Source organism: Pleurodeles waltl, chromosome 2_1 (genome assembly GCF_031143425.1).
Source record: "Pleurodeles waltl isolate 20211129_DDA chromosome 2_1, aPleWal1.hap1.20221129, whole genome shotgun sequence".
Classification (NCBI taxonomy): domain Eukaryota; kingdom Metazoa; phylum Chordata; class Amphibia; order Caudata; family Salamandridae; genus Pleurodeles; species Pleurodeles waltl.
This window is the reverse complement of record NC_090438.1, coordinates 566,437,408-566,464,650: the sequence shown is the minus strand read 5'-3', so window position 1 is coordinate 566,464,650 and position 27,243 is coordinate 566,437,408. Positions and strand designations below refer to the sequence as shown.

The 27,243-nt window shown below is 44.9% G+C and overlaps 1 protein-coding gene across 1 annotated transcript in view; it reads left to right on the top strand.

The window, feature by feature from the left end:
* The window catches only part of DCLK3 (doublecortin like kinase 3), a 152,729-nt gene extending 128,880 nt beyond the window's left edge, over positions 1-23,849 (top strand). The window contains exons 4-5 of the mRNA XM_069214970.1: positions 8,006-8,173; positions 23,265-23,849. Coding sequence (XP_069071071.1) covers positions 8,006-8,173; positions 23,265-23,461 — 365 coding nt within the window. The 3' untranslated portion in view covers positions 23,462-23,849. The remainder of the gene's footprint in view (positions 1-8,005; positions 8,174-23,264) is intronic.
* Positions 23,850-27,243: the final 3,394 nt, after the last annotated feature.

Sequence of the window (27,243 nt, the reverse complement as noted above, 5' to 3'; positions counted from 1 at the left end):
TATATTTTAATTTCAGCTGTTATTTTCTGTAGGAAACCCTTGTAGGATCTACACGAATTACCCCTTGCTGAATTCAGAATTTGTCTACTTTTTAGAAATGTTTAGCTTTCTGGGATCCAGCATTGTTTGTATACCCATTTCTGTCGCTAACTGGAAGGAGGCTAAAAGCACAAAACATTGTGAAAATGGGGTATGTCCCAGTAAAATGACAACATTGTGTTGAAAAATTGGGTTTTCTGATTCAAGTCTGCCTCTTCCTGAAAGCTGGGAAGATGGTAATTTTAGCAGTGTAATCCCTTTTGTTGATGCCTTTTTCAGGGAAAAAACACAAGCCTTCTTCTGCAGCCCTTTTTACCCATATTTTGGAAAAAACAAAATTTTTGCTGCTTTTTGGCTAATGTCTTGGTCTCCTTTAGGGGAACCCACAAAGTCTGGGTACCTCTAGAATCCCAAGGATGTTGGGAAAAAAGGACGCAAATGTGGCGTGGGTAGCTTATGTGGACAAAAAGGCGAACTGCCCCAAACAGCCAAAAATGGGCTTGGCACCTGAGGGGGAAAGGCCTGGCAGCGAAGGGGTTATATACATTTCACCCTACCCTCTGTGCTGTCCAGTGCCTACCCAAGGGGGTGAATTATATGTATTAAAAAGGCAGGATTGGGCCTGGCCAAATAGTTATTTCACCAGGTCATAATGGCAGGTTAAAACTGCACACACAGGCTGCAATGGCAGGGGTGAGACATGGTTAAGGTGCTACTTAACGGGATGGCACAATCAGTGCTACAGGTCCAACAGTAGTATTTAATATTACAGGCCCTGAGCAAATGTAGTATCATTTTGTAGGAGGCTGGCCTGGTTTGTAGTGGGTAACTAAGGTACCTACACCTTATACAGGTCCATTTATCCCCTATTAGTGAACTTTAGGCAGTGTCTAGAACCCGGGCTCTCTAGGGGTAGCTGTAGCTGAGTAGGCAAGGCTTATTTAGGAGACATGGAAACCTCATGCAATACCACTGTAGTCACACAGTACTCACACACATGAATGAAAATACTCAGTGTTACAAAAATAAAGGTACTTTATTTTGGTGACACAAATGCCAAAAATACCATAGAGACTATACTCCCTTAGGAGGTAAGTAATACACAAATTATATACACTAGTATGCAGAAATAGCTGTAAAAACAATTAAAAACAGTGCAAATAGTGAAAATCACTATAGTTAGAAATGGGTCTAAGGGGAACACAAACCATATATTAAGAAAGTGGAATGCAAATTTTGGTTTCCCACCTAGGCAAGTGTAGTGTGTAGAGGAGCGCTGGGAGTATTAGCAAACATCAAAAGTAAGTAATAGAACCCACCCACTAGCCGAGGAAAGCATGAGTAAATCACAATAACTTTCCTAGAACACACAAGAACATGAGAAAAAATATATTGGAAGAACCAGAAGAGACTGCAAGACACCAATGTTGGATTTCTGGACCTGAAGACCTGTGAAAGAAGGGGACCAAATCCAAGAGGCACCGAAGAGTCCAGGGAGAACAGGAGCCCCTGCTAACCCAGATGAAGGTGCTAAAGAAGAACTACAGGTGAAGAACAACAGTCAGTACTGCACCCAAGAAGACGGATGTAGGTTCCTGGTTGGTGCAGATGATGTCCCACACTGGTTGGATGATTGCAGTCTGGTTTGCGTTGCTGGATTCCACCAACAAGCCTTGGCACAAGCAAAGCTCGAAGTTAGCGGAAAATGGCACTGCCCGGGACCAGGAGGGACCTGGTGGACTCTACCCAGGAGGGGGAGTCAGAGGGGGCTCTCACCAACTTAGAGAGCCCTCATAAGACCAGGCAGTGCACAGGAGTCCCACAGCACGGGGACAAAGAAGGTGCAAAAGGAGGCCCATGCAGCACTACAACCAAGGCTCCCATGCTGCCAGAGAACCACACAGGAAGCTGTGCGTGCTGGGGGCCGGAGCTGCACGGTGCACAAAGAACTTTGTGGAAAGATGCCAACAAGCCTTGGCAACTGCAAAACAAGCGGTGCACTGGGTATTGTCTTGCATGAGGAGGCAAGCTCTTACCTCCACCAAAGTTAGACAGTTGGACGTCAGGACCATCAGGGCCACTTCATTCCACCACCCGTGATGCAGGATCCACGCAGCTCGTCAGGAGAGGGGTCCCACACAACTGGTCATCTTTGTAGAGAGATGCCTGCTGAAGCCAGGGAGTGACTCTTTCACTTCAAGGGAGAATCTTTTGTTCTTCTGGTGCAGGCTGAAGACATGCTTTCCTCTGAGAATGCACAACCTGGAAACAGTTGCAGTTGCTGGCAGGAGCTGAAGATTCAATGTTGTAGAAGTCATTTTTGCTTCTTTGTTGCAGTTGTAGAGTTCCTGGAGGACCCAGATGCAGTTTCTTTGGTAAGAAGGTGAAGTAAAGGATGCAGAGGATTCCTGCTGGAGTCTTGCAATCTGAATTTGAAGAACCACCCAAGAGAGAGACCATAAATAGCCCTGAAAGGGGAATTGGTCAGCTAACAGGTAAGCACCTATCAGGGTAGGGCTCTGACATCACCTGCTGGACCTGGGCACTCAGATGCTCCCAGAGTTCCCTGCCAATGTGGGATTCAAGATGGCAAAACCCAGGGACCCTCTGGAGGAGCTCTGAGCACCATCCCTGGGGGGGTGGTGATGGAAAGGGGAGTGGTCACTCCCCTTTCCTTTGTCCAGTTTCACGCCAGAGCAGGTACTGGGGGTCCCTTAAACAGTGTAGACTGGATTATGCAAGAAGGGCACCACCTGTGCCCTTCAAAGCATTTCCAGAGACTTTAGGGGACTACCCATCTCAAGCCTGTAAAACCTATTTCTAAAGGGAGAGGGTGAAACCCCCTCTCTCCCAAAGGAAATCCTTTTTTTCTGCCTTCCTGGGCTTGAGCTGCTCAAGCAGCAGGAGGGCAAAATCCTGTCTTGAGAGGTGGCAGCAGCTGGGGCTGCCTGGAAAATCTCAGAAGGCTGGAATGGCAATACTGAGGATCCTCTAAGGAACCCCCAGAGTGAATGGAATCATACAACCAATGCTTGCAAAAGGGACTTATAATGGGGCACCAGTATGCCAATTGTGGGTGAAATGCTGGATTAGCAGTATGCAATAACCATAATTTAAGGGAAAGAGCATAACTACTGGGGTCCTGATTAGCAGGATCCCAGTAGACACAGTCAAACACACTGACAAACAGGCCAAAAGTGGGAGTAACCATGCTAGAAAGACGCCACTTTCCTGCACATTTTACTAGTAATTTACCAGTAAACCAAATGTGCCATCTGGGTACAAGCCAATCCAACAGGTTTTAAGGAGAAAGCACAGGCAGTTTAGCACTGGTTAGCAGTGATAAGGTATCCAGAGTCCCAAGGCCAGCAAGCACAAAGTCAGTAAAACCAGGAGGTCTGAAGGCACAAAGTTAGAGGGAAACCACACCAAGGATGCTAGTTCTAACAACGTGTTTGCTTGTAAATTGCCAAAACTTCAAATAATTGTGCTTGCTTTTACCAGGGGGTTAATGGGATTAGGGAAAATTTACTATACACAAATGCTCAGAATTTCTGTATCACTGGATTTGGTTTATGAAAAAGTGGGTGTCAAAGAGAAGCCAGGCCTATCATCTGAGAAGAGAAAAGCACCAGGCAGTAGATGTAGCCTGTTCAGAAATAATAGACACTGTCCAGCCGAGAGACAGCCTGTGCTTGAAACCAACTAACAACAAGAATGTTCCCAGTCCTGGACGAAGGTGAACTATGAGCTCTTACTGAGTAGATTTGCATGCACTGCTGAAGAAAGGAGACGTGGAGGGGGGCCTCTCAGAGTGGATTGAGAATTGTTGTAATGATGTACAATGCCTGACACTTGAATGTGAGGTGGTGGGGGAGAGGTACAGAGTGTCGTCTTATAGTGGATCGGGTATTGGTTTAGTGATGTGCAATGTCTGGTGCTTGCTGGTGAGTGGTGGGGGAGAGGTGGAGAGGCTCCTCTTAGAGTGGAGTTGTATTACCAGGCAATTCCATATAATATTGTAGAAAGTGCTAAGAAACACCTTGCATCATAAGCAATTATGGTCCATTCCTGGCTTCCTTTTGATCAGTCTGGTCAGACTATAGGACACCTTTTCTCCTCCCAGTTCTTCCAGGCTCCCACCTTACTTCCTTCTTATCTCCTATCCTCCTTTCATCCTTCTCTTCTTCCATCCACCATTCAATGTCCCATACCATACCCCTTTCTGTTCTAATCCCACCCATTTGACCACTCTCACTTCTATTTTTTTTCCAGTCACATTACATCGCCCTAATTAGAACAATAAAGTTGGTTTGGTCTTAGTCATCATCAATGAATAACGTGATGCACATAGAAATGAGTTATTGTAAAACAGCTTCAATTAGGATTTGCCCAAAGGAAAAAACAAATAATATTTATAGGAATCTCATCACAAAGAGCTGTATTGTTACACTTGCTCCTTGCGTAGGCTTATTAGCTCCAGCCATAGTGCAAAAACCAGGCGGATGTTCTTATCCTAGTCATACTCCTTGCCACCACGTAACCAAGGTGTTAGATCTGGAAGCCTTGGGGTGGTGTTCCCCTACACTTTTTGCCTGCTTGCCATTTATTTTTGCTGATTTCTTTTTGTTGGCATTGGGGCTCTAGCACTGACCAATGCTAAAGTGCATGTGCTCTCTCTCTAAAAACATGGTGTGACTGGCATATTTAGTTTACTTATAAGTCTCTAGGAAAGTGTACTACATGTGCCCAAGGCCTGTAAATTAAATGCTATTAGTGGCCTGCAACACTGCTTTTGCCACCTACTTAAGTAGCACTTTAAAACATGTGCCATGTCTGCCACTGAAGCCTGAATGCAATCTTGCCAAGTCTTAAACTCCCCTTTTATTACATATAAGTCACCTTAAGGTAGGCCCTAGGTAGCCCACAGGGTAGGGTGCTATGTACTTAAAAAGCAGGAGATATACCTTTATGTTCTACATATCCTGGTAGTGAAAAAATCTCAAATTATTTTTCACTACTGTGAGGCCTTCCACTCACAAAGGATAATATTGTGGTTCCTTAATACATTTAGGCCCTCATTCTGACCTTGGCGGTCTTTTCGCGAGACCGCCGAGTTACCGCCGCGGTGAAGACCGCCGACCGCGGCGGTATGCCGCTGTGCGCATTCCGAACGCTGGGAGCGTTCCGCCGGGAAACCGCCAGCAGCCACACTGGCGGTCGGCGGAAAAGTGGAGACTGGTCAACCTCCACCGCCACGCCAGCAGAACACCGCCCACAGAATTACGACCCACATATCTGTGTGGCGGTCTTCTGTTGGCGGTGTTCTGTTGGCGGTCACCTCCCCATGGCTCCCGTCGCCTCCCGGAGGACCAACGCACAAGGTAAGTTGACCGTCTGTGAGGGGAGGGGGAGGGGGGGTGTTGTGTGATGTGGGCGTGCATGGGGGTGTGCGTGTGAGTGTGTAGAGGGGGTGTGTGAGTGCGTGTATGCGGGCGGGGGGTGCTGCTGTGTCTATGGGTAATGTGTGCTGTTCGGCAGGTGCGCATGTCTGCATGTATGTGTGCGGGTATGTGTCCCTGTTGTGTATGTGTGTGTAGGGGGTGTGTATATGTGCATGTTGGGGGTGTGTGCATGTCGGGGTGCATGTATGTGCATGTCGGGGTGGGGGTGGGGAGGGGGTTCGTACCACCTCTGGGGGGTGGCAGGGGGGTGAAGGGTGTGGGGGGAGGACTCGGGTGGGAAGTGGGGGGTGGGGGAGACCCCTATCAGTGCCAGGGAAGGAATTCCCTGGCCCCAATAGTGCTTACCGCCATGGTTCGCATGGCGGTTCCCGACCGCCAGAAACCGCGGCGGTAGGCAGGGTCATGATACCGTTGGCGGTCTTGGGACGACCGCCGGGCCGGAGTGCGCAAACTCCAGCCCGGCGGTCATGACCGCCGTGGCGGTCGGAGTGGGGAAGTGGCGGTCGATCGCGGCGGTGACCGCCGCGGTCAGAATGCCATTTTTCTGACCGCCGGTCTGTTCGCGGTCCGACCGCCGCCTCTCCGCCGACCGCCAAGGTCAGAATGAGGGCCTTAGTAAGCTGTAATTCCTGTTTGAGAAGGAGTTGACCTGTCATGTTTGTTCTTGTGAAATTGTAATTATACATCCTCTTTAATGGTAAAAATGTATTTGTGGTTACAATTTTGAAAATTACACTTTTAGAAAGTTGGCATTTCCCTGCCCCTATCCCTGTGTGGCTGCAGCCTGTCTCCAATACACATCTGCGGTAAGAAGGCAACTGGGCTTGTGCATTTCCTCTCGGCAGCCACACACAAATGGAGCTTAGGTGTGACCGATGGTCCATCAAAATCCTGATGGGCCATACTGGGTATGATGGGAGGGGAGAGCTGGGCACAGTCTCACACTTACACCTGAATAGGCTGGGCTCTGTCCCCACACAAAGGACTGCATAATCTCCTGCAGTGAGTCTGGAACCTGGGCAGAAATGGAGGACCTCTGTGCACTTCAAACCCCTTCTTTGACGTCTCCCCCACTTCAAAGGCACCACTAGGTTTAAGAACTGGACTTCTGACCCTACCAACTCAATATACTTCTGGACCTGTTGATACTCTGCCAGGAAGAAGGAGTGCTGTGCTGCTCTGGAAGAACAGCTTGTTGTGCTTTCCTATTGCCTGTGGCCCTCCTTGTCTGGGTAAGAAGGAATGGACCAACAACACTTGAACCTAGAACCAGAGTAACTCCAACGGCTTGCTAGCTTGTCTCTTGTTCTTTGGAAGACTCAGGGACGAAAAAGACTTCCAACTCATCACCGATAGCGCCAGGACTCTGCCATCTGTGAGTCTTGCCCTGCCAAGTGGTGCGAATCCAGTCCTAGGCAGTTGTAAGGGGGTATAAAGTACTGCTGCGAGGATGAAGCACAACGCATCACTGTCAATGCTGGCACATCGCTGCTGCTGCTAGGATCAGGAACACCGCATTGCCCCCTATGTGATGCAGTGCCGCCATTCCCAATGCATCTTCGACTTTGTGTAACTTTGAGCCGGTGCATCACCTACATCTTCGGGATCAACACCAACGCATCACCTCCTTTGCTCCTCATATCTTGTTCTCGACTTTGAAGCAACTCTGAACCAAGGTACTGTTTCAACTTGCCTAGGCTGGTCCCTATATCTGGGCTGCACTCCATTGACTTTTTAGATTTAGCCAGGTCTAGCACGACCAGATACCTGTGTTGGTGTTTTATGCTTTTAATCTTCAAAAAATCATATCTCGACTTCTACCTATTGACTTTTTGTTGTTTTGGTATTGTTTATTTGTTCATTAAATTAAAATGTTTTTTTTAACCAGGTGTGATATATTTTTGTGTGGTGTTTTCAATCCTTTACTGTTTGAAGTGTTGCACAAATACTTAACACATTGCCTCTTAAGTTAAGCCTGACTTCACTGTGCCAAGCTACCAGAGGGAGAGCACAGGCTCATTTAGGATGTGTGGTGATGAATTTAGGATGTGTGGTGACTTACCCTTACTAGGATTGTGGTCCATTCTTGGACTGGGTGCATACCTCTGCCAACCAGAAACACAATTTCTAACACTAGGCTTGTCCGTTCATAGCTTAAGAAAGGAGACTCTGCTTTAGCAGTGTGTGAAAGTATTCCATAAATGTCAACTAGATTCTATGCTTGATGTGGGATACTTCCTTAAACAGAATTTTATATTATCAGTACATTCTTCAAATTATAACCATGAAGCGCCAATTTGAGAAGAGATCTGATTTGTCTACAATCACCTAATGTCAGTGAGCCAGGGCTCTAGCTACAAATAAGGTCGCTTCCTCAGACCTGGTCTCACATTATCTGGGTGGACACTGGTCTTGCCTAGTTTTTAAAACATTTAGTACAGTGAGCCTTTTCTTAAAGCAATACACCACATTTGTAATATTTGTGTTTCCTCTTTTGACAGGGTATGGACTGGAGGTAGACCTGTGGGCTACTGGTGTTATTCTCTACATTCTGCTTTGTGGGTTTCCTCCTTTCCGGAGCCAAGAACGAGATCAAGAAGAACTATTTCAAATCATCCAGAATGGTCATTATGAATTCACCTCACCATACTGGGACAAAATTTCAGATGGTAAGGGATATCATAAAAAAAACTGAGGTCAGGTTTAATTATATCTGCCATTACTACTGAAAACGTTTGTCTCTCGCATCGTTGATCTCCACTGTTTCCCAACAATCAGAATATCCTCTCACTTAGAAGAACCAAATGACACACAAATTGGGTTTACGGCTTATGAATTTCCATTCGCCCAATAACAGCATCTCTATTTGCATAGAATCCAGCTCAGTTTGCATGTTACATCACTGATCTGAAGAAATGTGCCAAAACTGAGTTCATGCAAATAATTCTGAAGGGCAGTCAATTTGTAATAATATAGTGTTAATAATGTTAGATTTTGAGCAACATGTTGATCAATGTATTTATGTAAAGTACTTAAATGCTAATAAACATGCATTTAATAATAAGACTATTGTGTAAATTACTGGTTTCAAGATATCCCTCAGGGTTACATTATCTTGGTGTTTCCATTACATCATCATCAAAGAGGTCCTGCTGACTGTTCTGTAGTTGCCCTTACCCTCCCTGTCCCACTTTGGTGCAGTATTCCTTCAGTACTGTTTCTTGGACCATCCATAGTTGGCAATTAAACACTGTTGCTTTGCTTTAATGTAATGTAGTGTAACATGGATTTGTAGAATGCAAACTTGTTACCCATGAACGTATCCAGGTGCTGAATAGGTGCAGGTTCTGCAAGTAGAATCAGTTTTAGAGGCAGGTTTTCAGTTTCTTGCAGAAATCCGTAAGTGACACAGCTGTCCTGATATGTTAGGAGAGATTGTTTCAGGATTTAGCTGCCAGGTAAGAGCAAGCCCTGTCTCCTGTCTTGCTTCTCTGGATATAGGTGTGTGGGTGAGCTCTCCACTTGATTCCTGGCTCCTGGTGGGACTACGAGTCCCAGGAGCACCCGCAAACCTGAAGGGGATGGACAAGGCATCGCGGGCGCTAAAATGCGCCCTGCAACATCCCGCGGCGCGGGACGCTCGCGGGCCACGCTCGGGCAAAGCCCGGGCCAAGGGCGGGCCCGTCTGTGCCCGTCAGAGACCGCCAGAAGGCCGGGCTGGGCAATCCCCCTTTTGTTGTAAGGTAGGATCTTTCACAATTTAAACTCTGTGTAGAGATTCCCTTTCTTCAGACTTTTAGGTATTTTTTTGTTATAGCAAATAGCTCCTATGGGGAAACGCAAAGCCAGAAACAGCCCATTAGGGGGAAATGCCCAGACCAAGATTCCCAAGTTATTTAAAACTCCTCGCGCTCTGTCTGGTTGTGTGGCAGATTATATTGACATCTTAATAGAGGAAGTGGAGGCCTTGCTGACCAAAAAAGATAAAGAACCACAAAAGTACTTAAAAAATGGCTCCCTTTCAACTTTCCTAAAACCTTGTGACAAGGGAAAGACCCTTATCAGTGATGCCATTACAAGGCCCATGCCTTGCCAAAGCAAAGGGGGCCCTCATGGAGCCTTGTCAACTGTGGAGGAAACCCCAGCCAGAAGTGTGATTGTCCACGAGATCCCATGCTCAAACCGTTTCTCTGCTTTGGAGTCCCTGGGCTCTAACGATGATCTGGGTGTTTTTAACGATCAAGCCATTAGTCAACATTCTACTTTTCCCACGCAGAAGGATCTTTTAACTCTTGTCATAGAATTAAAAGAAGAAGTGAAAGATCTAAAATCTTCTTTAGCTGAGGTCTTGTCTCTACTTCGCTCTAAAAGTACTCCTATGGAACTTTGTAATCCAAATAATCATGAGCCACCCATTAAGACAAGGCCTTATAAAGCACCTGCCCCTGGGAAAATTAAGGAAAAATCTTTGCTACAGCCACTTAGTGCCTCGGTTCAGGCAAACTCCGCTTCACCATCTGGCCAGAGTAGCTCCTCTGGAACCATAAAAAACCCTTGTGTACCAACATTGGCCCATCCAAAGCATATAAGGGTTGTGAACTCTGCACAAAATGCATTCCAGTCTAGAGACTATGACCATTCAATTTACATGTGCAGGGTTCCACCCGTAGCAACAGATATTAAAGAAGACGCGATGTCTCTAAAAAATAATGTCATACATTGGATTCGGCACACTCGCCAATGTTGCTCTGTAATACACTCAGACATAATCTCTGCTCAGCGATATCCCTCATCGGTAGGCCAATTTGATACGATAAAGCTGACATTATCTACCCCTGATTTGGTAAGGGGTCTTCTATCTCTGGAAATGAGAAACCCTTTGAAAAATGGTTTGATGATCTACTTCAAAAGTTGCTGGCTCAAAAAAGACCATGTGCCAATTATGAACTTACGAGCTTCTAAGAGACCTTTGCTACAATCCAACAATCAGGATAGTCCCCTCGTGAATGTTCCAACATCTCCAAAGAGTCCTGTCCAATTATCCCTGACAGACGAATCTGATTTACTTATTCCCGAACAGGATCAAAGGGAGTCCCTCAACCTTACATTTTTTGGGGAAAAGGGGGCCCCATCAGTGCCTCCTGCTGAAAGGAGGGAGAAATCTCCATTCCCAGGTACAAAAAATGTCTTATTTAACTCTACCTCTAAAAACCCAAATGATAACATGTGTAGTCTTGCACCCCCACTGAAGAAGACTGCAAGTGATGGGCATTTAACCCCAAACCTTTTGTCATGGAACTTGGCAGGAATTCGTACTAAATTGGCTGATCCAAACTGGGGGGTCTACATCGACAACTTTGATATTTGTTTTTTCCAAGAAACATGGACGATAGATAATGCTCTTAGACAAGGTTTCAAATCCTACTGTAAACCAGCAAGTCCTTCCCCAATGGGGCGACCAGCTGGAGGGCTCATTACATGGCTGAAGATTTCAGTCAAGGGGAAAATTAAAGAAATTGAAGTGGACTCAGAGGACATACTGGCCTTATCCATACAGCAGAAGTGTGGTTCTTTTTTACTATGTATTAATATCTACAATAGACCAGGTCCCCCTAACAAATTGTCCAAAACCTTCTATGTACTAAATGCCTTAGTTTTAGAATATATAAATTCGCATTTTATTTTTATTGTAGGTGACCTAAATGTAACACTTGAACCAAATTGTGCTTTCTCAGAAGTAATTCAATTAGAAGACGCAGCATGGAATATCCCGCCTTTTTCCTCTCTAAAGAAACAGGTCAGGGCAAACACTAGAGTGCTCCAATTTATTCACTTTATGATTACTCATGGCCTTCGCCCTGCGAATGGCCGTTTTCCCTTGGACATACCTGCAAACCACACTTTTTTCAGAGGCCAGTATAGTAGTACATTGGATTATGCGGTAATCAATACAAGAATTTGGGTTAGTGTACATGACATGCGTGTAGGAAGACAGTATACAAGTGACCACGCCCCAATTTTAGTCACCTACGAGGGCCTAATTCTAGAAAATGAGGATATCCATTGTAATAAGAGAATCTTTCTGCCCCTAACACTCTCCTCTAACAAGCGTACCTTGAAATGGGAGTGCTTCCAAAAGTCAACAAAATTACAGAAGATTATGTATGATATAGTATCAACACATCAGCTTGTTGAAACCTCTTCTTTCCATTCTCCAAATGAGATCCTGAGTCTCCATACGGCATTATTTGATACTCTGCGGGATCTTTTTCTAAAAACTAACAGAGAAGTCAAACACCCAGTGCGCTTCTGTCACAGGTAGTTTGACAAAACATGCAGGGCTGCTAGAAATGGTCTGATCAAAGCGATCAAATCAAGAGATAAAAACCTGATAACGAATGTCAGACGAGATTATGTGTCAACAATAAAGCAGGCCAAAAACAATTGGGAAATGGAGGCCTGGCAGAACCTATTCACAGCAGCCAGGGAAAAGCATACTGTATAAAACGTTTTTGCTCCCTGGTAGCTTCCAATGGGCTAAACCAGGGCAATAGACTTGACTGCCATATCCCCGCCGATACTTGGGCTGATCACTTCACGAAACTCTATGAAGAGGAAGTTTATGTTCCTGAGGCATACAAATTGGGTTCTCTTTCTGAAAACAACCCTATGCCATTTACACTACCTGAAACAAGAGAGGCAGTTATGGCCCAAAAATCGGGAAAGGCTCCTGGCCTCGATGGTATTCCGGCAGATTTAAATAAATCCTACCCAGAGATATGGGTCCCGTATATAAATAAAGTATCAAATGCAGTCTTGGCCACTGGAAATTTCCCTTGCACCTGGAGGGGTGCTATCATTATACCTATCTATAAAAAGGGAAACAGATCTGACCCAATAAATTACAGGCCAATCAGTCTTTTAGATAACCTACAAAAAATATTTTGCCATCAGATTCTGATGAGAACCAAGGTATGGATGCAAGAATCACAAATCCTGAGTGACTTCCAGGCTGGCTTTAGGGAAAAAATTAGCACAATCGACCAGATATTCAGATTCCTCACGATTAAATGGAAGTCTGTCGACCAGGATGGAGGGAAGTTATTCGTAGCCTTCGTGGATCTTAGATCTGCATTTGACCTGGTCCCACGCCAAAAGCTATGGGAGATACTGGATAGATCAGAACTCCCATGTACGCTACTAAATATAATCAAAAGCTTGTATAATAAGACCTTTGCCAAAGTTAGATGGGGAGCAAATGGGGAAGTAACTAGAGAGATCCCAATTAAAAGGGGAGTGAGACAAGGGTGTGTTGTAGCCCCAACCCTCTTCCTTATATTTATAAATGCTTGCATTCCTTATCTTTTTGCTTGTGACAATGATGCTCCCAAATTAGGGGGGGTGAAGACACCATGCCTGCTCTTCGCGGATGATACCTAATTGTTATCCCAAACTGCGTCTGGTTTAGCAAACTTACTCCAAAAATTCACATCCTTCTGTAGAGATCACAGTCTTGAAGTGAACTCTATGAAAACAAAGTACATGATCTTTGGTGACAACAAACATAAAGTAAGAAAGAGCATCTCTATGGAAGGGGTAGAGTTGGAGAGAGTCGCTGAATTTGTGTATTTGGGGGTTAGATTGGAGGATACGCATAGATGGCAGGCTCAGATAGCAAGGGCACATATGTCACTGAAGCAGAACCTGGGTGGTGTTCTGAGATTTGCAAACAGGTCCCCCAGGTTTGCAATCACTCCAGCAATGGAAATATACAAGCTACAAGCAAGAGGGAATGCTCTTTATGGAGCAGAGCTATGGGGGCATGGAAACCTAAAGGATCTGGAGATTGCTGAAAACTTTTTTATAAAGTCTATTCTGAGAATGCCCACTAGTTCTCCTACGTTGCCTGTACGCATGGACGTGAACCTCAATTCTATTGCTCATATAGCAGCGCTGAGACCAATACTATATTGGATCAGACTATGGTCCTTGGATATACTTAGCCCGTATAGAACATGGTTGAAAGCTTTGATAAGTGGAAACAACACAGAAAAAATCCCCTGGTGCAAGTATGTTAGGGCTAGTCTGACTAAACTGGGGCTGGCCCATTTTTGGATGGCTCCTAATAATTTACCCAAAAATGTGGCACAAGTTGTAAAGGATGGATATTTGCGGTGGGTAAAAGTGGGGAATTTAACAGAAGTCCCTCTAGGTAGTTTGACGGACAAGTTCACATCAGTCAAATTTCACTATGAGTTTGAATCATATGTGGATTTGATTACATTCCCTCGAGCCCGCACCCTTTACATCAGATTCAGGCTAGGCTTGCTACCGCTACATTCTTTCACCTGTACTTGGTCTAAAGATTATCCCTATGCCAATCTTTGTCCGATGGGCTGCTCCCTTCCTGAATGTAGCACTCATGTACTATTCCATTGTCCTGCTTACGATAAACAACGAAACAAATGGATTGTACCTCTTTGTAGAATCATGGGCTTCCAGAACCGTTTTACTGCCCTCAGAATTTTTAGGTCTAATACTGAGGGCACGGTGGCATTTGCCTTAGCAAGCTATTTAGATGAAATTTGGTGTGTTAGAATAAAAATGTTAAAATCATCCCATTAATAGGAGTGCATAAAGGGAATGCTTTGTACTTTCATTTTAACCCATCTCTCGTTTTTAAATTAGGAATATATTTGTGTCATGATATTTATTATGGAAAATGCAATATTTATTCTATCACGATTTTATATGGTTTGTTCTTAAAGGGAAATGTCTTACATTCAAGGACTTTTATTCACGGACCTTTATCTATAGTATATTTTTGTAAAATTGTGATTTTTTGTGATGTGCTTTTATGGTATCTGTGTTTACCGAAATAAAGCTACGATGATGATGATGATGGGTGAGCACGAGTGATGCAGACCGGAGGTTCCTGGTTGGTTGGTAGAAGTTTAGATGGTGGTTGAGGTAGGTAATACCCTAGTTGTGGAGTTCCTTTTAGGCATAAGTGAGCATCTTAAACTGGTAGCATTTCCGAATGGGCAGCCAGTGTTGTTTTCAGAGGTGGGGTGTGATGTGCATGCAGTGAGCAAGGTTGAGGATTAGTCTAGCAGCAGCGTTTTGGATGGTTTCCAGTACGCATAGCAGGTGTGCAGAGATGCCGTAGTAGGGGCATTGCCACAGTCCAGACTCCTTGTAATGAGAGACTGAGTGACAGTTTTTCTGGTGCCAGGAGGGAGCTACTTGACACTTTTTCTGAGCATGCGAAGTATGTGAAAACAGGCGGAGGGGACATTGTTGATTTGATGTCTCAATCAATCAATCAGTATTTGTAAGGCACAACTACTACCCTTTGAGGGTCTCAAGGCGCGGGGGGTGGAGAGGGGCCTCATCTAATGGGGATGTCAGTGTCCAGGATGATGCTCAAGTTTCTGGCATGGTCGGAGGTTGAGCGGGGTAATCCCAGCTCTGTGGGCCGCCAAGCGGTGTCCCAGGATGAGTTATTGTTGCCAAATATCAGCACTTATGTCTTGTCAGCGCTGAGTTTGAGGTAGTTGTCTGTCGTCCAGTTGGCCGTATTAGTCATGCACATTTTGAAATTACTTTTGGTGATGTTGGTGTTTTTTGAGAGCGACAGAATGAGTTGGGTTTTGCCAGCATAAGAGATGATGTTGAGCCAATGGGTCCGAATGATGCTTACTAGAGAAGTCATGTATACTTTGAAGAGAGTGGGGCTGAGTGAAAAGCCATGCTGGGCCTCGCAGATTATGTCTTTGGGGTCTGTGGAGAACAAAGGGAGCTTGACCCATTGTGTTCTTATGGTCAGGAAAAAGAATATCCACTTGAGAGTAGGTGCTTGGATTCTGGTTTCGTGGAGACTGGAGATAAGTGTGTGGTGGGAGACAGCGGAGAGGTCCAGGAGGACGAGTGCTGAAGTGTGACCTTGATCTAGTATGGTGTGAATGCCGCCTGAAGCTGTGATGAGGGCTGTCTTGTGCTGTGGTTACTGTGGAGAACTAATTGCGAGTTGTCCAGGAATTTGTGGTGTTCAAGGTAGTGGGTGTGCTGAAGGTTGATAGCCTTTTCTATTACTTTGACTGGGAAGGGGAGCAAGGAGATGGGTTGATAGTTGCTGAGGACTTCGGGGTCTGCAGATGGTTTCTTGAGGAACGGGTGACATCTCTGTCTTTCCAGGCATCTGGGAAACTGGATTTAGTGATGGGAGTGTTGATTACATGTTGTGAGTGCTGTGCTTATTATGGGTCTTCCTAGTTTGAGGAAGCGATGGGGACATGGGTCCATGGGGGGCCCCAGTCGATGGATGCCATTATAGCAGTTGTATCTTTGTTGGCCACCGGGGTCCACTCTGTGAGTGTGGTGACCTTCATGGTGGAGGTCAGAGGTGAGGTAGGGTGTGGTCGAGAGTGATGAATCCTGTAGATTTAATATATCCAGAGAGCTGGTTGCAGAGTCCTTGCGATGGGGTAATGGAGTTAACAGTGGCTGCTGAATGGGTGAACTCCTTAACGATGGTGAAGAGTTCTTTGTATTTGTTATTGCTGGCTTCAATCCTCTTCCTCAGAGCTTTCTTCTTGGTCTCTTTCAGTTTGTGATGGTAGCTCCTGAGTGAGGTCTTGTAGGCCTTTCTGGAGTTGGGCTCTTTTGAGGTTGCTACCAGTACCACTCTTTTTTTGTAATATTGACAAAATAGGTTTTATTTTCCTTGCTACACTCTGATAAAAATTTTTAGATGCTGCTCGTATGGACATTCTCTTTCTTGCTATGGTCATGTGCCACATGCTACTCATTATCCGAATAGAATGTGGTGTCTTTGCTTAACTGACTTAATGCTTATAAAGTATGCTACCTACGTTGCATGCTTTCAGTTAAGAGTTTGAGGTCTTATTCAAAACTGTTTGGGAAATGCTTATCTTTCCTTTGATTTTGTTCACTCAATAAGTGAATTGCTTCTTTGTCTTAGTCATTACAGATAATATTTTCCCTAATTCCCTGAGCTTAGTTTACAGAAATATTTATTGCAACGGGATCCTCATGTATCCTATGTGGGTGAACTTCTCAATTTTTTTCTTCAAGGATTCTTGTGAAAATCATCTATCTACCAAGGATGGAACCTAAATTCTAATAAACATGAATGAATGTTGCCCATTAGAGTGAAACTCCACGTCTATTAAATATGTCACCTCAGAACCAGAAAATATGACCGTCAATTGAAAGTTTTAAAAATGACAGAGTTTTATAAAAATCCATCATGACATTGAAACCCGTAAATAGTTGGGTATCTTTGCTAAAAGATAATGTAAAGCTTTAATTTCACCTGAAGGAACAGTGCCAACATTTTTAAATTAAGGTGCTTATACATTGTTAACTTGAAGTAGTAATAGCGATTAGTAATTCCCTATCCCCACCTGCCAACTGTCTCTACTGCTTGTGTATAGAAACAATTGGACACTTTTTCTCTTATTTGCCAAGGGCTGTAGCAGGAATGCCATTTGGGGGTAGGTGTAATTTGCAGATGCTACACTTAATTGGCTATTTATAGCTCTGAAGCAGACCCTCCGCTGTGGTAAAGGCGATGCTTATCTGTTTGTTGAACGTGAATAATTTTTATGGTTTGGGTTTTATCTGTGACATTAGGCCAAAAGGGCTTTAGTTCCTTGCAATGAAAGAGGTTTAAACACCAGAGTACCCCACCATTGATTTCATTCCTCATGCTAAAGAGTATAATGGTAAGTAGTTGATGGCTATAATGTAAAAAAGATTGTATATGAGATACTCCTCCCTCTATAATACAAACGTACAACAGGATTACCAAAACTGTCCAAGGCGCGCACTGCGGCCCATATTTATACTTTTTTAGCGCCGCATTTGCATCTTTTTTTGATGCCAAAGCGGGGCAAACATACAAAATACAGGCCCATATTTATACTTTTTTACGCAAACCAGCGCCAGCGCTGGTTTGCGGCCAAAGTTTTACCGCCGGCTAACGCCATTCCTACGCGTCATGCGGGCGCCTTATTTAAGGAATGACGTTAGCCGGTGCTGCGGACTGGTCTGAGTACTCAAACCAGGCAGCGCCGGCATAGGGGAAAATGGGTGTTGTACCTCAAAAAATGGTGCAAGTCAGGTTTGAGGCAAAAATCATGCCTCAAACCGGACTTGGGCCATTTTTTGACGCACAACCCCCATTGAAATGACTCCTGTCTTAGCAAAGACAGGAGTCATGCCCCCTTGCCCAAGGGACGTAAGTCTCCTGGGCATGGCCATTGGGCACAGTGGCATGTAGGGGGGCCCAAATAAAGTCCCCCTGTGCGACTTTAAAAAAATAAAAAATAATACCTACCTCAACTTACCTGTACTTACCTGGGATGGGTCCCCCATCCATGGGTGTCCTCCAGGGGTGGGCGAGGGTGGCAGGAGGTGTCCCTGGGGGCAGGGAAGGGCACCTCTGGACTCCTTCCATGGTCAGAGACCATGGAAGTCAGCCCACAGCTCCCTTAACGCCTGCCCTGACCCAGGCGTTAAAAAACGGCGCACATGAGGCTGTGTGATGTTTTTTAAGGCTTGCCCCCTCCTGTGCATCAAAATGACGCAGGAGTATAAATAAGGCGCACAGGCCTTAAAGTAATTTTTTGGGTGGGAACGCCTACCTTGCATGTCATTAACGCAAGGCAGTTTCCTGCATCCAAAAAATTACGCAAACTGAGGAATTTTGACGTCCACGGGCTCGGCCGTCAAAGTTTAAATATGGTGCACGGTTTGCGCCAAATGTGCGTCAAACGTTTTTAAGCACATTCGGCGCAAACAGAGTATATACCCCACAATTGTATTTTGTGTTTGCCCCGCTTTTGCATAAAAAAGCGGCGCAAATGCGGCGATAAAAAAGTATACATATGGGTCTGCATGTCTTATGCTCAGCCTTGGTCCTTAGCCCAACACCAAGGACAGCACATGAACAACGTATTTTCAAAAACAGGTAATCTCAACAGGCATTCTGAGGCATTCTGATAACAAAATATAAAAATGTTGACAGCAACAACAAAACTATGTTATTTTGCAATTTTCTTTAGACTTGATATTTTTATCTAATGACTGTCAAAGTTCTAGCCAGGAGGCCTGTACTTGGCTAGAAATACAAGTTCACAGAGGACACACTACATAGTGTGGAGTGCCCTGTGGTGATAATGTTCCCAAGACTGTTACCGCAAGTTACTCCCTATTCCAACTAAGAAAACACAGGATCAGATGAATTAATCACTCATACTGCCGCACGATTATCATGCACCGAGACTACGAAGACTACCAAGAGTGCTTTCTCTGACAGCTTATGTGGCTGATAGGTCCTCCAGCTCTTAATGAGTGGGCATAGTGGTGTCCGAAACTTTATGCTAACTCGTGAATCTGGTTTCACCCAGGAAGCGCATTTAACTGCCTTTTTACTTCAAGTACTTCAAAAATTTGCAAAGGAACAGTGGAATCTTAACAGACAGCCAACCACTTGCCCTGCAAACGCAGATTGCTAGTCAATGAGAAATAGTCATGTATCAAACACAAGTTCACACTACCTTGAGTGAATGTTAACCTTACGCAAAGTCAAGCGAACCCGGCACGATTAGCAAGGTGTATCCATAAGTTCATTGTACACACACAGACAGAAAGACAGTGCGAGAGCTACACATGTCACACAATTGCACAGAGTGTGCATATTTCACCTGAAGGAACAGTGCCAGCACCACAGCAGAACCAGATGTCCAAAGTAGGAGTGAGCAGCATCCGCTCATGAACCTGCATCTGTGAGGAGCCTTCAGGTCGACTAGAAGCACCACTGTGTGCCCATGCACCATCATGTACATTTCAGACGATCTTCTAGGTGAAAACAACAATGATTGAGCGATGTTAGCCATTCACCAAATTTAATAAAGGCCATACTCTTATTTGTGTACTCTTCGTATCTAAGGGCCATCTAGGTTGGGTCCTTGCTAAGGAACTGTAGACATTTTACATTTCTGGGCCAATCAAGATGGATGTGTTCCCGTTGGGATCCGTTTCCGGTTAGTTAGAGGTTTATAATGGCTGGTCCTTGAGTTCTGAGCCATGTTTTTTCTCACTCCAATTACATGCTTTCATGCATTTCCCCCTCTTAATCATTGGCTGGTCATGTTTTTCAGACCTCTACCAAGACTAGTTCTAGGCCACATCAGAATTTACAAGGGTCAGGAGGCAAATTGCTCCTATAATAACCCCTGCTCACCCCCTTGGTATCTTGGCACGAGCAGTCAGGCTTATCATAGAAGCAATGTGTAAAGCATTTGCACAGAACACACAGTAATAAGTGAAAAACTACAAAAGGACACCACACCAGTTTTAGAAAAATAGCCAATATTTATCTTTATTAAACAAGACCAAATACAATAAAAATCCAACATACAGTAATAAAAATATGAATTCTGCAAGATTTACTCAAAAGTTCCTTGAAGTTGATAGCTCCACCTAGGGCTCCACCTAGGGCTATCACTGCATTGTGATCAACATAACTAACAGTTCAGGTTAGCTGCGGTGTTGCAGGCCAGCTACGGTGTCCGGAAGACCCCCAAAAAGTACCTTTGGAATTGTAGGGCGCTGTGATCCCCGCGGTGAGCTTTGGAGAGTGGCGTTGCTGGTGTCAAGGTGTCGGTTCCGGAGTGAGTGCAAGAGTCGTCGGGCCCTTGAAATCACCAGCATTGCTGATCGAACTTCAGGCTGGTGAAGTCAGGAGTGCTGGCGTGGACGGCATCGGGGCTGTGATGCAACGTGGGATGATGCAACGTGCAGTGCCCACAGCTCACGATGCAGGCAGCGGCTCAGTGATGGCATCCAGCGGCGTCGGTGAGACCAGGACTGCGGTGTGAAGCAGGGCTGTGCGATGTGCAGTGTCACCAGGTAACGGTGCAGGCAGCGCCATCGTTGTTGCTGAAGCGCTGTTGTCGGTAGGCTCAATCCAGCGGTGCGGGACAGGATAGTGCTTCGTGACCCTCACGAGCGTTGTCCACAGGATACGGTGCAGGCAGGGGTGCCAGTGTCAGCAGGAGCGGTGTCATCGGTGATGCCCAAGCTGCAGTGTGAGCAAGGAGATGCCTGAGTGCAGGGCCCACAGGTCGCAGTGTGAGCATCGGCTCGGTGAAGTCGTCCGATGATGGCATTGGTGAGACCAGGGTCCCGCTGCGAAGCGGGGCAGTGCGGCTCCGTGCGGCATAGTCAGGTCACGGTGCAGGCCGGCGGTGTAATTGCCGGCTTTGTGGTGGTTCATCCTCTTGAACAGATCCCAGTGCTGCAGGTCGAGGAAACTGAAATCTCTGGTGTCCCTGAGACTTCCAACAGGGGGAAAACTCTACTTCAAACCCTTGGAGAACTTTCTCAAGCAGGACACACAGCAAAGTTCACCATTTGCACTGTTTTCAGGCAGAAGCAGCAACTGCAGGCCAGAAAGATTTAAAAAGTCTGTGGTTTTCAGTTCTCTTCTTATACCTCTTTCTGCCTTTGAAGTTGGCAAACTTCAAAGCAAAGTCTAAAGTATTTACAAGATCCTTCCTTGTCCAGGCCAGGCCCCAGACACACACCAGGGGATTGAAGACTGCATTGTGTGAGGGCAGGCACAGTTCTTTTAGGTGCAAACGACCACTCCACCCTCCACTGTAGCTCAGATGGCTACAGGATATGCAGGCAACATCCCAGCTCCGTTTGTGCCACTGTCTGGAGGAGAGGTGTAAACAACTCAACTGTCAAACTGACCCGGACGGGGAATCCACAAACAGGCAGAGTCACAGAATTGTTTATGTCCTACCTTTTAAACACACTGCACCCTGCCCATGGGGCTACCTAGGGCCTACCTTAGGGGTGCCTTACATGTACAAAAAGGGAAGGTTTACTCACTTACCAGGTCGGATTGGCAGTTTAAAACTGCACTCACAGACACTGCAGTGGCAGGTCTGAGCCATGTTTACAGGGCTACTTATGTGGGTGGCACAATCAGTGCTGCAGGCCCACTAGTAGCATTTGATTTACAGGCCCTGGGCACCTGTGGTGCACTTTATCAGGGACTTACCAGTAAATAAAATACGCAGTCGTGTATAAGCCAATCAACAGTACAATTCACCTAGGGAGCACTTTGCACTTTAGCACTGATCAGCAGTGGTAAAGTGCGCTGAGACAATAAACCAGCAAAAACAGAGTCCAGTAAACCATAAAAACAGGAGGTCAAAAGGCAAAAAGACAGGGGAGACACACCAAAAAGCTGCCAGGTCTAAAACACCCCAACTAAGAAAAATAAGTATATGCATATCTACTACTAGAGGCATGGACCTTCCATAATTAATCCAACATGTGCTGTCTATCTCAATGTACTCCCACTTCTCCTTCTCTTATCACATATGCTCAATGTCTCTACCTTAGAGCTGAACTCAGCCTTGACTTTTGCCTTCTCTGACATCCTTAAGACAGTTACACTGCCTACCCCTCTCCTGGTCAGATCATGCTCTCCCCCTTCTCCAGTTTGGAAATAATCAACCCCAAAAAGGACCTCTGACCCTCAAATATGCTACCTCTTTCTTCAGAAAGAAACAACTTTAAAGCTTGTCATATGGTGGACAGGATATCCGTCACATTTGTGGGGGAGTAATCAATCCACTGAACTCTAAATCAGGGCCTTAATCTCTCTGCCTGAAAAAATGGATCTGACCTGACCTTCACCAGAAAAATGTAATCTGGTGCTTATGTATAGCTCTCCAGTGCCTAGAGATCGGATTTGTACTATATAAAACTGCACAATATATATATATATATATTTTTTAAACCTCCTCCTCCGGCAATGAAACGAATGTCCCTTTTTCCTGAATTCTGATTACTTCAGTTATTTTAAAGATCAAACTTTTTATTTCTGTGAATATGCGATTTAATTTCCCTGTGCTCAGGTGAGCCTGTTCTGTGGTATTGTGCTTTATCAAATACATTGTGCTTCTTCAAATGTTTTTTTCTTTTTTGCAGCCCACTCGCTTTTGTCATCCCCTATTTGTTTAGTCAGGCTCAATACTCACGAATACTCATGTAATTTGATCAAAAAGCAGCTATTGAATATTTAGGTAATTGTTAATTTAAGATCAACAGTGGATCAGAGGCTACCCCATACTATTTCGCCATATTGGCTTCCTCAGGCGTGCTGGGTAAAAGAGCACTGGCAAAGCCAAAATATCATGGTTTGATGTTCTGACCAATTATAGCAAGATTTGCACAAGTGTGCATTTGTACATGCATTAGCAACTAGGAGTCGAGAGAGGGAGATGCAGAGAGGCATACAATAGTTCCTCGTGCATATCAATGTATCGGCTACTTTGGAGGAAGAAGGACACACCCACCCAGCCAACATCATTAGGTAAGGGAGTATTATTCCTTATGCGCTGGGTCCAGGTGTGATTGTCGTATACTCAAGCCAATGGCAGAAGCAGACTGGTCTAGAAAAGCAGGTGGTCCGCTGTGTGTATTTTGGAAGCAGTAGGTTTGTTTGGACAGCTTTGGCGCCAAACTCAGACCGAAAAAGGGCGAGGGAGGTGATTGTATTTTTAAAAAATGTCTTACAAAAGGTGGGGATACAGTCTTCAGGCATTAGGTAAACTTGATCCCATATGTGACTTTCTGGCTAAAGTATTGTTTATTTTCTATGGACGGCATTTCTAACTTGTGCCTATTGATTTATTTTTGATCTAACAGCAGCCAAAGATCTGATAAGCAAGCTGCTTGTGGTTGACCCCAAAACGCGCTTCACTGCCAGTCAAGCTCTTCAGCATCGCTGGATTAGTTCAGACGGAAAAAGGAATAGCAGAAACCTGCAGAGGGAAGTAACAATGAACATCGAGCGCCACTTTCAGAGCCGACGCAGACAGGAGGCCTCCACCAGTGACCGCTGACTTCTGTCTTGTGATTATCGACAAGGCACCAGAAACTGTCTCAAATGATGCCTGACCTCCCTGTGAACGTTCAGAAATCCTCTCGGAAGTCTGTATGTGAAAAGAAAGTGACTTACTATTTTTGTATTCGTACTTTCATGAAAACAATCTTACTCAAACACGCGTTTTAACATGGAGTTAAGTAGACTGTCGCATATTCCATTAACAGTTAGTGATCAAAAGTCAAAATCACGAAAAAGAATCTCCGTATACCTTTTTTAGGTCTTGCATGACAGTGCTGCTGTCTAGTGACCTATCACTACTAGGTTTAGATAGTCTAGCTCATGGGTACTCACAAACTTTTTCTCGGGGGCCAAAATTGCAGTATGGTTTGCGGCCGAGGGCCGCACTGAAGGGACAGCGGGGGGCGGGGCTTAGAGGGGGCGGGGCTTAGAGGGGGAACAACCACCCCACCCCCTTTTTCAAAACAATGCCCCTTCCCCAGTAACACACACAGCGCGCACACATACAGCGCCATCTGCTCTCACCCCTACCCCAGTAACACACACAGCGCGCACACATACAGCGCCATCTGCTCTCACCCCTACCCCAGTAACACACACAGCGCCATCTGCTCCCACCCCTACCCCAGGAACACACACAGCGCCATCTGCACACAGCGCCATCTGCTCTCACCCCTACCCCAGTAACACACACAGCGCCATCTGCTCTCACCCCTACCCCAGTAACACACACTGCACCATCTGCACACAGCGCCATCTGCTCTCACCCCTACCCCAGTAACGCACACTGCGCCATCTGCACACAGCGCCATCTGCTCTCACCCCTACCCCAGTAACACACACAGCGCCATCTGCTCTCACCCCTACCCCAGTAACACACACTGCACCATCTGCACACAGCGCCATCTGCTCTCACCCCTACCCCAGTAACACACACTGCGCCATCTGCACACAGCGCCATCTGCTCTCACCCCTACCCCAGTAACACACACTGCGCCATCTGCACACAGCGCCATCTGCTCCCACCCCTACCCCAGTAACACACACAGCGCCATCTGCTCTCACCCCTACCCCAGTAACACACACAGCGCCATCTGCTCTCACCCCTACCCCAGTAACACACACTGCGCCATCTGCTCTCACCCCTACCCCAGTAACACACACTGCGCCATCTGCACACAGCGCCATCTGCTCTCACCCCACCCCAGTAACACACACACACAGCGCACACACACAGTGCCATCTGCTCTCACCCCTACCCCAGTAACACACACAGCGCGCACACACACAGCACCATCTGCTCTCACCCCTACCCCAGTAACACACACACACAGCGCACACACACAGCGCAATCTGCTCTCACGCCTACCCCAGTAACACACACTACATTAAAAACAAATAAATAAATAACCAAAGAGCCTTACCTGACTCAAAGCACTGTAAAGATGCCACAAATGTGGAACAGCAGGCAGGCAGGCGGGCAGCAGACGTGGAGCCGGTGACAGGAAGCTGACGACCAAAGCCCCATAAAAGTTAGCTGCAAGCGCTGACTTTTATGGGGCTTTGGCTTCCAGGATCGTCAGGGCAACGCCATAAACAATGGCCGCCGTATGTAAACATAGAGGAGGGCCGCGGGAGCATGCTCCCGCGGCCCTCTTCTATGTTTACATACTGCTGCCATTATGATGTGGCGTTTGGTGTGCGTCTCGCGGGCCGCCAAGCTAGGTCCGTGGGGCCGCTGGCGGCCCGCGGGCCGTACTTTGAGTACCGTTGGTCTAGATTATTATTCATTTCCCTCTCAACTCATGATATTCACTGTTTGGGGTATCTCTCCGCCTCCTTTGGACTGCATGGATTGCAGTGTGGGGACTGTTATTTACAGCCCAAAAGTACACCGAATCATTACACTTCTGGTCACACATTTTATACAGAAAACATTCCTTTTTTGTTTTAGTTCTTGCCTGTAGCAACCTTTTTTAAATGTTTTAGTCAGGACCAAGGGGACTTTTCCCTGTACATCTCCCACATTGTTCTTTCCTTTGTGTTTTTTCTATTGACTTTTCATTTATGTTTATTTCTCATTGATTTCCATTGTCCGACTTTTCCCATTATGTTCTCCATATGTCTCTTATCCGATGTTCTTCCTGTTTTCTCTTGTAGACTTTTTCAAAGCCTTCAGGTTTGGCTTTAATGAGCTCACACATTCAAATACAGGTATGGTATCCTGCCTCAAGGAACATGTGTCCTATTCCCCTGCAACACAGTTTCTTTTCATTAGTGTCTGATGAGAACATGCGGAATGGTGGAAGGGTAAGAAATTATTGCTGCTGGATCTATGCAGACTCTCCTTTTCTCAAACCTTACCACAATTAGTAAAAGAAAGATGACACTGCGATATATGAAATTAAAATCTTCTAACAATTGTACATATTAATTTGACCATTTGGACCCGATTTGAAGAGACGTCTGTATATCAAATTCAGACTAGGGATTCTTCCTATACTACATTTCGGTTAAAAAAAAGGTCCTCTTTCAAAAACATTTCGGACCACTGTAATTGTAATTTTGGCAGCCAACAGCATATTTCCTGTTTCTCTGTTCCAAAACATTGCGACTAAAGAAACAACTTCTGATATCCCCATTCTGGGCATACAACCTAAAACATGTAAAGAGGCTTTGGACATGTGGCTGAGAAGAAACTTATCAAATATATACTCAATAGACTGTAACGTTCCCATTGAACTAGCAAGAGGAACAGATTTGTAATTCCTGTATAATCAATGCTGCTATTTTAGAAACATAATTTTATACTTGTAATGCTTATCAGCGGAAACAAGTAAATATTTGTGATTATATGATTTGATATTGCAAGTATCATTCTACAAAACTGTCCATGAAAGTTCAGTGGCTTAATCATATCTGTGTGTCCCAATTCAGGAGCATTCAAATATACAAGAATTAATCTGTATTCAAGGTAAATCCATTTAAGACACTTGTTCTCAAATTTGTTTAACATCTTATCTTAGTGTATTTAGTTACATTTTAATTTCTGTTTAATTTTCTTCTAAAACAGTTATTATCTTTAGAATAGTTATGGCGACAAAAAATGTAAAATGTAAAACAAAAAGTTCAAGAAGACTTAAGTAACTAAGTTACAGCCTGTATTCTAATATTATAACTTTGCTCAATGCTTCATTTTATGATAAAACATTGCCTTAAATAAAGACAGAGAAATAAAAACTGCATTGTTAATGTTGTTTTGACTCTTTTCTTGAGGAAGGGATTTTGCCAAATGTCTGACACCAGTGTTCATTCAAGATAGAATGACTTGCAGTTACTCACTAGGCTGGCAGTAATCATGGTGTGCAACTGCTGTATTCAAAATCACAGTTTGTAACATGTGGAGTCTTGGCTAGCAGTCACTCTAGGGATGTGTGGACACATTCAAATTTGTCTAGTAAAATCAATGGAGGACGAAATAAGTTGACTTTTTATAATGGTGACATAGCATGCCAGTACATGTGTCAACATTTAGAAGGGTTTAATAGCCGAATACAATGACTACTTAATATAAATGTGTTTTAATACTGAATTATGATAAAATATTTGTTTGTATTTGAGTCGTCGAAATTCAAAGTGCTGTTGATGATAACACAGTCCCTATTTTATCCAAATTTAGTAGAGACCCACCAGCAAATATTTTATAGCAAGAGAGATAAATATATTATTACTCAAACAATAAACTCTAGAAGTATAAATAAATTACCAGAAATGGCTAGC